Source organism: Rana temporaria, chromosome 11 (genome assembly GCF_905171775.1).
Source record: "Rana temporaria chromosome 11, aRanTem1.1, whole genome shotgun sequence".
NCBI lineage: Eukaryota > Metazoa > Chordata > Amphibia > Anura > Ranidae > Rana > Rana temporaria.
Genome location: NC_053499.1, coordinates 43,185,902 through 43,198,278, shown reverse-complemented (window position 1 = coordinate 43,198,278; position 12,377 = coordinate 43,185,902). Strand labels below are relative to the sequence as shown.

Sequence of the window (12,377 nt, the reverse complement as noted above, 5' to 3'; positions counted from 1 at the left end):
AGGTCCCAGAAGGACAGCAGGGACCAGTGGAATAGCGCAGCGCGAGTCACGCATGCGCAGTGGGGAACCAGGAAGTGAAGCCGCAAGGCTTCACTTCCTGATTCCCTTTTGAAGATGGCGGCCGCAGCACCTGAGAGCCAAGCGATAGATCGGCTTCATGTGCCGACATCGCGGGCGCCCTGGAAAGGTAAGTGTCCTTATTTTAAAAGTCAGCAGCTGCAGTATTTGTAGCTGCTGACTTTAAAAAAAAATTGGCAGACCTCCGCTTTAAGGCCCACACACTGCTAATGTAAATAAACTAATTACAATCACCAAGGAATTACAGCAAGAATTTAGGGAACAAAAATAAAAAAAAGAAGGAGGATTAATGAGTAGGTCTAATAAACATGAAGTTGTACAAAATACAACAACACATCAATCAGCATTATGGATTACTATCACTAGACGTAAACACAGAAATAATCCTCTTTAACATCTTACTAAGGGATTATTGTTTATTAATATCTGTTGTCATGCTTGCATGGCTAGATTCAATAAAGCATTGCAAAGAGGTTTTACAGCAACCAGTTTCCTGTTTACAGTACTAAAATCAGGTAAACTGTAAGCTCCAGTTATAACTAAAGACTTGAGGTGCATTCATAGAATACAGCTCAACCTCTAGGGACAGCTATAGTGCACAATTTCATCCAACTCCATAACCTGCAGGGTGGATTTGATTTAAATCAAGTCGCTTTAAATATTTTAATTATGATTTAAATCATTAGTAAAAAGGCTTGATTTAAATCACAATTTTTAAAGATCAACTGTCATCTCTGTCCTGCAGCGGCTTCTCCTCTGACCCACTGTTGACTCACCGACAGTCCCATTCACTTTAATGGGACTGCTGGTGATACAGCAGTGACACAACGAGGTGAGGGATATGGTGGCAGCAGGATTGGATGTCCCCTAAGAGGCGCTGCCATGATGGATCCGAAATGACAGGTGCTCCTTAAATGTAAGCACTTATTCTTGCTGGTTGTAAGGCTCTTTAACTACTTGCCGACCAGCCGCCACAGTTATACGGCGGCAGGTCGGCTCTGCTGCGCGAGATCACGTAGCTATACGTCATCTCTCTATGCAGCCAATAGGGGCGCGTGCCCGGCGGTCGCGATCACCGCCGGGCTCCCGCGATCGCGCGTTACAGAGCGAGAACCAGGAGCTGTGTGAGGTCCTGTCTGGGGGAGAAATGACTGTTCACTGTTCATACAATGTATGAACAGCGATCAGTCATTTATCCCAGTCAGTCCCACCCCCCCTTCAGTTAGAACACACCTAGGGAACATACTTAACCCCTTCCTCGCCCCCTAGTGTTAACCCCCTTCCCTGCCAGTGCCATTTTTATAGTAATCGATGCACTTTTACAGCACTGATCGCTATAAAAATGCCAATGGTCCAAAAAAATGTGTCAAAAGTGTCCGCCATAAGGTCGCAGTACCGATAAAAATCACTGATCGCCGCCATTACTAGTAAAAAAAAAAATATTAATAAAAATGCCATAAAACTATGCCCTATTTTGTAAACGCTATAACTTTTGCGCAAACCAATCAATAAACGCTTATTGCGATTTTTTTTACGAAAAATATGTAGAAGAATACGTGTCGGCCTAAACTGAGGAAATAAAAAGTTTTTTTTATATATTTTTGGGGGATATTTATTACAGCAAAAAGTAAAAAATATTTTTTTTTTTTTTTCAAAATTGTCGCTCTATTTTTGTTTATAGCGCAAAAAATAAAAACCGCAGAGGTGATCAAATACCACCAAAAGTAAGCTTTATTTGTGGGAAAAAAATGATGCCAAGTTTGTTTGGGAGCCACGTTGCAGGACCGCGCAATTGTCAGTTAAAGCGACACAGTGCCGAATCGCAAAAAGTGGCCCGGTCATTGACCAGCAATATGGTCCGGGGGTGAAGTGGTTAATATTTGCAAACAAAATAAAAGTTTCCTATTTAGAATAATAAACTGTCAGGTTAGTAAAACAAGCGATATCAGAACTGTTATCAGAACTGATTAAATCATACAGTTTATCGTGTACATAGATTTGCAAAACAATGGGATAAAGGAATATTCCTGAACTTTGTTTTATCTCATGGTTACTGTGAAATTGTGTGAATGCATCAATGCAGTGCATATTATCTCAGCTTGCAGAGCTTGGATTCATTGAAAAAATGTTTTATTAATGTATCGTAAATACAAAACTATCTTTAGATTTTTAATCCAAAAGCATTTTTATTAAAAGAACTTTAATAAAAAATAAAAAAAAGGATTTGAATAAAAAAAAAAAAATCAGATTTAAATAATAAAAAAAAAATCAGATTTAAATAATAAAAAAAAAATCAGATTTAAATAATAAAAAAAAAAAAGATTTAAAATAAAAAAAAGCAGAATAAAAAAAAAAAAAAGCAGATTTAAAAAGAAAAAGAAAAAAATCATTGGATTTTTTCCACCCTGCCTGCTCTGCTTACTGAAGTGGCTGAAGTGGGGATGTTTGGAAATACCCCTAAAACATGCAATGTCTCAGATTCTAAAAGCCTGACTTTAAAAGATGGTCTGAGCTAAGAAGTGGTCAATGAAATTGAAACTCTACCGTTAATGTAACTAGCTATACTTGCATAACGCAACAAACTTGGTGAGTTTCGGACAGTTGCAGTGTTCTTTGGCGTGCATCAGTAGTAGTTCACCGATTGGTTTCACTTGTCTAGATTAGCCCTTTTGGAAAGCATTCCTGATTGGTTGCTATGGATCACTGCTCTTTACTCTGCCTTGTTTGGTTTCCCTGGTAGAGCACATTCACTTTATAGAAACATGTACAGTATTTTACACAGTGAGGAACTTATTAAACTATAGCACAGGCTGAAAATGATGCAGTTTCTATATTTGGCTACAAATATACAATTCATAATAGTTTACAAAGTAGTTGAAATGTGTATAGTTGTATGATTATCAACATGAACTTACCAATTTGCTGTCGGGATGTGCATAAAGCATGGAAAATGCTGTTTCTTTGCCCTGTATGTGTTATAAATGTCAGTATGGGTTTTATTTGAGGTTTGGAATTACTGACCTTCTTATCCCAGGGCAAGGGAGTATCCGTAAGATTTGCCTCCTCTAGGTTGCCATGCAATCTCTGGCTCCTCTTCCAGCCGACAGCATCCAACTGTGGATTATAATAAAAGTTCTTTAATGACACTTACAAGCTTTTAGATTGCAGAAGCCAATACATAGTAAAGTTCTTACCGTGGAAAGTTCCTCACTGGAATCTCCTGCCTGTGAGTGAGGAGGAGAAGCCTGAAGTCTCCCTTGTTTGCGGGCCGGGTCTGTTCCTTCAAGTCTATCTGCATCTGATGATAAAGTGGAGTTAGAGTCTGCATATAGTCATCTCAAATAATCAAAAGCCAAAGAAGCTAAAGGTTCTGAGCACACAACTCAAAAACAGACAGATTTTATTTTGGCCTCTTCAAACTAAAGACACAACCTAATTACTTCCACTCTCATGCATTTACACTAGTCTTCCTAGCAATACACCGTATATACTCGAGTATAAGCCGACCCGAATATAAGCCGAGGGAATGAATTTTACCACAAAAAAACCTGGGAAAACGTATTAATAATTACTATAAGCCTAGGGTGTCCATCTGCATGCCTCCCTGTGCCTCACTTTGTCTACGTCCATGCCTCACTGTGTCCATGCCTCACTGTGCCCATGCCTCACTGTGTCCATGCCTCACTGTGTCCATGACTAGACTGGCGTTTAACATGGGAGCCAATGGAAGGGGTGCCCGGCCTTGAAAAATCAGTGCTTCCCAGTCGTAGGTCCCCAAAACAACAAACTTTGCAAACTTGTAGAGGAGAAATGGGGCTACATGTGCGCCAAGTTCCGGAAGACCTACGACCGCCAGGTACCGGGTCCCCAAGGTTACCGGAGAAATTACTGTTTAAGATGGGAGTCTAAGGAAGGGGTGCCCGGATTTGAAAAATCAGTCCTTCACCGGCCGTAGGCACCACGGACAACAATCTTTGCACACTTGTAGAGGGAGAGTGGGGCTACATGTGTGCCAAGTTTGGGGTCCAGGGGACCTAGGGTTGGCCGGTACCGGGTCCCCAAATTCCAGGAGATCAGGCACAAAAAGGTGATATAAGTATAAGCCGAGGGGGGCATTTTCAGCACACAAAAAAATGTGCTGAAAACTCGAGTACATACAGGAACTAAAGGACAAATCCTAAGGTTCAAACTCCCAAAGGCAGAAGATGTATGGGGCATTTAATACACCAACTGCTAAGAACTCCTCCTTGCTCACAGCCCGGACTCCAACTTCTTAGCTGGCATAACACGAATGTGGAACATTGCTCTCATAAGCTGGCAAAACAGCTTTTCATCAAAATCCTACAAGTTATTTCAAAATCACCAAGTCCATATTTGGCTCATAATGTTGCTCCACAAAGTCACTCCAGAGGTGACAAAACAAGTCATATACAAAGGGGCTCTCTCTTTGCTACCCCAAGGGACAGCTGCCATTCACAATGGAGATACACCCATTACTCTCTTGAATTATTTCCTGGGCTTGTTTTTGATCACATCGATCCACGACTGCTGTAGACTTCCTCCTGGCCATATTTGCTTTCCAGTTTTCTCTTGTTAAAAAAAAATATTTGCTTTCCGGTACTGCTGATCAGCTACGTAATAATGCCACTCTACCTGCTTCTTCAAATGATGCCTGTGATCTGAGATAATTCATGGATATGGACGCTGTCTGCTATGAATAAGCTGGTTAGCGCTGACTGACAGTACTAGACATCTTATAATTGCAAGTTCACATTGCTACTGGAGATAATGGGGCTTTACTAAAGGCAAAATGGAATGATCACATTACAAGGAAATTTCTCCTCGGCCTAATGAATGAGATTAAAGGGGTTCTAAAGGCATAAGATAAAAAAAAACATCTGTGTGCAGCAGCCCTCTTGATCCTTAGCTGAGCCCCCTCTGATTCAGAGATGTTCACAATAGCCTCAGCTGTATAGAGACTCTCCCTTCTCAATCGGGGCCCATTGGCTTCCAGTGCTGTCAATCACAGCCAGTAAACCAATGAGGAGAGAGTGGATAGGGTGCGAGCTATGGCTCTATGTGTGTTATCATGGATACAGAGCAGCGGCTCGGGAGCGAGCTAGCGGCTTTCTCTGGGGGCACTGCTCCAGGGGGAGAAACTAGGAGCGCTGGCGGGCTACCCGAAAAAGAAGAGGATCGGGGCTGCTCTGGGCAAAAGCACTACACAGAGCAGGTACCGTGTTTCCCCGAAAATAAGACTTAGCGTTATTTTCCAGGGCGGCTGCAATATAAGCCCTACCCCAAAAATAAGCCCTAGTTTAAAATCCTTTAACCCACTCTATTACAATATTATATATATATAATGTACAATGTGTGTGTTTCTGTAATATAAATGCGGGGAAGAGAGCTCCGGCGGGTCACAGAAGCGCAGAGCGGCACTATAACAAAAGGTATTTGGCACAATTATATTACAAAAACACACACATTGTACATTATATACTACTGTAATAGAGTGAATTATAGGATTTTACAAGCATGTTATCTCAGTTCACACTGGGGATTCTTGTCAGGCGGGGAGAGAAGACCGCACATTACATGGTAAGACCTACCCCGAAAATAAGCCCTACTGTGTCTTTTGTTGCCAAAATTAATATAAGACCCGGGCTTATTTTTGGGTTATTTAAAAAAAAACACACACACACAACCACAGAGCTTTAATATCTTCACAGCTTCACATGCCCACAAACAATATGGAAAATGGCAGCAAAGAAGAATACAAGTTATCTTACGATATGAAATCGGTAATTGAGTGGCGATACATCCCTAAAACATGAGTGCTATAAATAAGAGGATTAAACAAATGATATTCATGCAAAAAAAATAAAATGTAAACAGTTGGAACTCCGCTCTAAATCCACTGCCCTTACTGTTTTACAGGGCTGTGGAGTCGGTAGATAAATGTTCCGACTCTGACTCCTCAGTTTTATGTACTTCCGACTCCGACTCCTCTGTATTAATATGCAAATGTATTTTATACATTCCTTGAGGGAAAGAAACGCAACCTACCACAGGACTACTGGCTGGGATGCCAACAGTCTACTGTATTGCACAGTTTAAGCAAAAGACAAACACAATGAAAACAAAATTTTTTTTTTTTTTTTTTATTAATCAATCAAGTGGCTGGATAGTAGCAGCAGGCATAAACACCAGGAACAGGATCTTTACCAGTTCAAAAATACAAACCACATTATTTGGTTGTTTTAGAACAAAAACAAAGCTTATCTATAATGAACCAAAAACAAAATCTGTAAAACCTAGAAATGGTTTATATTAATCTTGAAATGTAGTTCTAGGCTTAGCAAATGCAAATCAATTCAATGTAGAGTTCTAAGGAAGAGAATTGCCTCTGCCAGATCCTCTTTCATAGAGGCTCTTAAGTCAGGCTTTATTATTTTTAGGGCTGAAAATAATCTTTCGACACTGACTTGGGTGGGTGGCATTGCAGTAACTATTCTGGCCACATCACTAACGATCTCTGGATAAACAAGGATGGCTTCTTCAACAGTAAGTTTTGATGAGCGATCATACTTTTCAACTTCTTTTAGTGCTTTATAAAACTCCTGTTGGAATTTTTTTATTTGGACACTTACTGGTTCTCTAACATGCGTTCCCTGTAAAAGCAGAACACATCACTATGGAAAGTATAAGTATTGCAGCTCCTAATTGTGCGTTGCGTGCCATATAGTGAAGCACATGAAAAGCATGCTTCTTCACGGTCACTTAACGTGTTTGTTTTGTGGTTACGTGAGGCATTGCATGCATTGGTCTTTATTCTTACAGCAGAGTCATTAATTATAACTTTTTGTGAATTGGGACATTTAAACTTGCTTTTTTTTTTTTTATTCCAATCTAAAATTTAGTAGGAGTCGGAGTCGGTGCATTGTTTGCCGACTCCGACTCCAGGTACCCAAAATTTCCCCCGACTCCGACTCCCCGACTCCTCGACTCCGACTCCACAGCCCTGCTGTTTTAACTTTGGAAAGTAAAACATTTTTTTTTCTGCCAGTAAATACCTTATACAGCCCACTTCCTGTTTTTTGTCTGGTAAAAAGCCTAGGCTTATGACATCACACACAGTTTTCTCACTCACTCTCGTGAGCGTTTGCCAGGAAGGGAGGGGGGATGAGTCATAAGAAGGCCAATGAGAGCTGCAGAGCTGGAGGTGTGTGTCTGTGTAAATCCAGGAAGTGTACAGGCAGCAGCTTCAGCTGCCCACAGTTAAAATGGTTCGAGCCAGACTCAGTGGAGGGAGATTTCTGCAGCATATTTGCAAGTACAGAATCACAGTGTATATAAAATAATATGCAAAGTGGTTGGAGGGAAGCTTCAGAGTGGCAACAATGTTTTTATTACAAATTATGTGAGCAGACTGCAGTTCCTCTTTAAATACTTTTTTGTGCTATACAGTGGAACCTCGGACTGCGAGTAATGGGGGTTAACAAGTGTTTCGCAAAACGAGCACTGTATTTCTTTATCGTACATCACGGGACACAGAGCAGCATAGCCATTACATATGGGTTATATAGTGTACCTTCAGGTGATGGACACTGGCACTCTCCGACAGGAAGTTCCCTCCCTATATAACCCCCACCCATAGTGGGAGTACCTCAGTTTTTTCGCCAGTGTCTTAGGTGTTGGTGCACGTTGAAGGTTGTGCCTGCAGTTTGTCCTTGGGACCAGGGCCAGCCGACCGGATCCGTCCAAGGTGCTTCATAGCCAAAGTGGACGGTACCCGGGCCCCAATTCGTGGATGGGGTTTTGCCTATAATGCCTCTCCTTGGAGGGCTGGACTCTGGGTTCCAGGACTGGGTTTTTTAACCTATGGATACCTGCTGCCAGTAGTGCTGTATAGGTCCAGGTGTGTGGTGTTCCTGACTTGGACCCCGGTCCCTGAAGGTCTATGACCATACCCACGGTGAAGGGGGAAGATTGGGCCTCTTGCATGAGCAATACCCTGCGGCGTGGAAAGGTAAGCGGGGGGCCTACGGAACTTGGTTTGTCAGTGGGCTCCCCACAGGGGACTCTGGGGAAAAGCCTTTTTTATGCCTCTGTGCATGGGCTAAAGAGAAACCACAAAGTCTGCATGACTGGATGGCTCAAACACCCAGGTATACTGTTCCTCTGGCTGGGCTAATAGACTGCTGCTGCTGCTACAAGGTGTTTTTGCTCCATGAAATGTAAAAGGGAGCATGTCAGGTTTAAATTACTTACTTCCTGATGTCTGTGTGTCTCCAGCAGCTCCCGGGCTCCTCTCCCCACATGGATTCTGCTTCCTGCTTCCTGTAGAGCGGCGTCGGGAGCGCGCGCGCGCGCGCGCACTGTTATAGGCGCCGACGCTGCGTGGAGGGGCGGGGGACGCCCAGGGAGTTCCCTCCCCTCTGTACATCAGAGGGAAAACTCTATTTAGCCTGTCAGTTTGCTGAAGGCTGTGAAGGGACACGGAGCAGCGATGCTGAGCTGAGCAGGATAGGTTTGCCTATGTTATGCTGACACAGTGACACCTAGTGGCCGTTTTTTTGTACACACCTTGCTAAAGAGCTGTTTAAGCTCATATTTTCTCTGAAAAGCCGGTGTACTAAGTAGCAGTCAGAGTACTTAGTATTTGGTACTCTCTTAGCCCAGCATTAAGGGAAGCAATATTAGGATATGATTAAGCCCTTGGGGCTCAATATTGCTATCTCTTGTTAGGTTTTGGGAAGTTTAGTTTCTGTCTAACATTACCCTAGCCTAATTTTTTTCCTCATTTATTTAAATGTGTGTTTTTCTCCAGCTATTACAGTTAGTTGTATATTAGCGGAGTATCTCAGATTTGTTTATTATGGCTCCTAAGGGTACAGGGAACGCTAAAAATGCTAAAAGTGTTAAAAAGCCGAAGGGTTCCCCATCGGGCTCGGAGGATATTTCCCAGAATCCACCTGCCCCTACCTCCCCGGAGGATCCGGAGGTTGCTGCCCTGGGTGAGCCATCGGGGTTGCTAGGTGCTATGGCGGGCCCTATTCAACCAACTCCTTCCTTTGTCACGGAAGAGATGTTAGCCTCCACCTTGGGTGGATTTGAAAAAAGGATGGCCGCTCTTATTACGGCCTCTTTATCCGGGAAGAAGCGGGCTAGGTCCCCGTCTCCCAGGTTTGAATCTCCTGAGGAAGATGTCCTTTCCACTGAGGAATTGGAAGATACAGGAGACCAGGCTGAGGATCATCTGGACCATTTAGGTTCTGAAGATTCTACTATAGAAGAACCTTTTTCAGCTTCTCACGCAGAAAAATTGTGGGTTCAGTCCTTAACGGATATGGTGCGGTCAGCTTTTAAAATGCCTTTGCCTCAGCCTCTGGCCTCCGCTGTGTCCTCATTGGGCTCCCTAAAAGCGCCCCAAGCCAACCTGGTGTTCCCGGTCCATCCTTTGTTAAAGGACCTGATATTTCAGGACTGGGTTAAGCCAGACAGGATTTTTTTGCCTCCTAAAAGGTTCGCAGTTATGTACGCTTTAGAGGAGGAGTTTTCAAAAAAATGGGCTGTCCCCACTGTTGACGCAGCCATATCATGTGTCAATAAAGCTTTAACGTGTCCAGTGGACAATATTCACATGTTCAAAGATCCTGTGGATAAAAGGCTTGAGACCTTACTGAAGGCATCCTTTGCCACAGCGGGGGCAGTGGTCCAGCCAGCTGTAGCTGCCATTGGCGTCTGCCAGGCTTTAAAAGACCAGGCCAAGCAGGCCCTAAAGGACCTCCCGGCTCAACAGGCTCAGGACTTAGCCGATCTACCTAGAGCTTTATGTTTCGCGGTAGACGCTATCAAGGATTCAATCCAACAGGCGTCCCGCCTATCCCTGTATTTGGTTCACATGAGAAGATTACTTTGGTTAAAGAACTGGTCTGCAGAAACCCCCTGCAAAAAAACTCCTTACAGGATTCTCCTTTCAAGGAGAGAGATTGTTTGGAGAAGATCTTGACAAATATATTCAAAAGATCTCTAGTGGTAAGAGCACCCTTTTGCCGGTAAAGAAAAGGTTCCGAGGTCCCTCTTTTAAGCGCCCAACCTCTCCAGTTCCAGGGCCCTCATTCTCTAGGCAGTATCGACGGCCTCCTGGACGCGCATCTGCAAACAGGCCACAAGGGCAAGCTGCAGGGAACAAGAGACCGTGGAACCGTAAGCCGGTTAAGGCTGCCCCTAAGGCAGCCTTGTGAAGGGGCGCCCCCACTCTCTCGAGTGGGGGGAAGACTCCGGTTGTTCTCGGAGTTGTGGGGGGCCCAAGTTACCGACCAATGGGTTCTGTCCTCAGTGACTCAGGGGTACAAGCTGGAGTTTCGGGAGTTCCCCCCTCCTCACTTTCAAACGTCAAGACTTCCAGGCGACCCTCAGAGACAGGCATCACTTCTGTCCGCCCTAGAGCGACTCCTATCTCAAGGAGTGATTATGGAAGTACCAGCAGGGGAGCAAGGACAAGGGTTTTACTCAAACCTCTTTGTTGTCCCGAAGCCAAACGGCGACGTCAGGCCTATACTGGACCTAAAGTCATTAAACCGCTTTTTAAGAGTCCGGTCCTTTCGAATGGAGTCCATTCGTTCGGTGGTGGCCGCCCTCCTAGGAATGGAGTTCTTGGCCTCCATCGATATAAAGGACGCATACCTGCACGTTCCGATTTTCCCAGGCCATTACAGGTATCTGCGTTTTGCCCTAAACTATCGGCATTATCAGTTCGTGGCTCTTCCGTTCGGACTAGCCACGGCCCCTCGGGTTTTTACGAAGATCCTGGCCCCCGTATTAGCCATCCTAAGGGAACAGGGCATTCTGATCATGGCCTACCTAGACGATCTTCTGGTAGTCGACCACTCAGCGGCCGGTCTAAATCGGGCAGTGTTGCTAGCAGTAAACTGCCTAGAGTCCCTGGGTTGGGTTCTAAACCAGGACAAATCGGCTTCACAGCCCACAAGAAGGTTGGAGTATCTAGGTCTGATTTTAGATACAAGACAACAACGGATCTTCCTGCCCCAGTCCAGAGTGGACTCGATAAGGGAGTTAATCCACATAGTCCTAAGCAGCACAAGGCCATCTATACGTCTCTGCATGCGCCTGTTGGGAAAGCTAGTGGCCACCTTCGAGGCAGTGCCCTATGCCCAGATCCATTCTCGGAGGCTACAGAGAGCAATTCTCACGGCCTGGGACAAAAGACTCCAGGCCTTGGATCTTCCCATTTCCCTTCCCTATGCGGTAAGGCAGAGTCTGTGTTGGTGGCTAGTCACAAAAAATCTTCTGAAAGGAAGATCGTTCAGTCCCCCCTCATGGAGGATAGTAACCACGGACGCCAGCCTATCAGGCTGGGGTGCAGTCCTAGACGATTTAACCCTACAGGGGAAATGGTCAAGGGCAGAATCAGCCCTACCCATAAATGTCTTAGAGATCCGAGCAGCTCGGTTGGCTCTTTTGGGCTGGACGGAGGTTCTGCAGGGCTCCCCAGTAAGGGTACAATCCGACAATGCCACTGCCGTAGCTTATATAAACCACCAGGGTGGCACCAGGAGTCAGGCAGCCCAAAGGGAGGTAGATCGGATCTTTTCATGGGCAGAAGCCCATGTCCCCTGCATCTCAGCTATCTTTATCCCCGGGGTGGACAATTGGCAAGCGGACTTCCTCAGCCGCCAACAGATGTCCCCAGGGGAGTGGTCCCTCCATCCCGAAGTGTTCCAGGTCATTTGCCGGAAGTGGGGTACTCCGGAGGTGGACATTATGGCGTCCAGATTCAATGCCAAAGTAGCAAAGTTTGTCTCTCGAACGAGGGATCCATTGGCCTGCGGGACAGATGCCTTGGTGTGCCCTTGGCATCAGTTTGCGCTAATCTATGCCTTCCCTCCAATACGGATGCTACCCCGTCTTCTTCACAGAATTCAAAGGGAACGCAAGCCAGCGATTCTAGTGGCCCCAGCGTGGCCCCGAAGACCTTGGTACTCCTTGATAAAAAGGATGACCGTAGAGGAGCCTTGGGTCCTCCCTCTACGTCCGGACCTCCTCTCACAAGGGCCATTCTACCACCCTAGTAGCAAAAATAGGGAAAAAACTGCGCTAACTAAAACAATGATTAAGCTGCTACATACAAACAAACAAAGCTGAGTAAATGGTAAACAAAAAATGTAGCGCTAAAATAAAATGTGGGATGCCAAGTGGGGTACCGACATTAAATAGTGCAAGTGCACATATCTGACTGACATGAAAGTCAGAAATAAAGTTCCATATAAAAAGGG

The 12,377-nt window shown here is 44.7% G+C and overlaps 1 protein-coding gene across 1 annotated transcript in view; it reads right to left on the bottom strand.

Moving 5' to 3' along the window:
• B4GALNT4 (beta-1,4-N-acetyl-galactosaminyltransferase 4) overlaps window positions 1-12,377 on the bottom strand; it is a 141,155-nt gene that overhangs the window by 85,194 nt on the left and 43,584 nt on the right. Inside the window, exons 3-4 of the mRNA XM_040328445.1 lie at window positions 3,273-3,376; window positions 3,100-3,192 (exon numbers count right to left, since the gene is read on the bottom strand). Coding sequence (XP_040184379.1) covers window positions 3,100-3,192; window positions 3,273-3,376 — 197 coding nt within the window. The remainder of the gene's footprint in view (window positions 1-3,099; window positions 3,193-3,272; window positions 3,377-12,377) is intronic.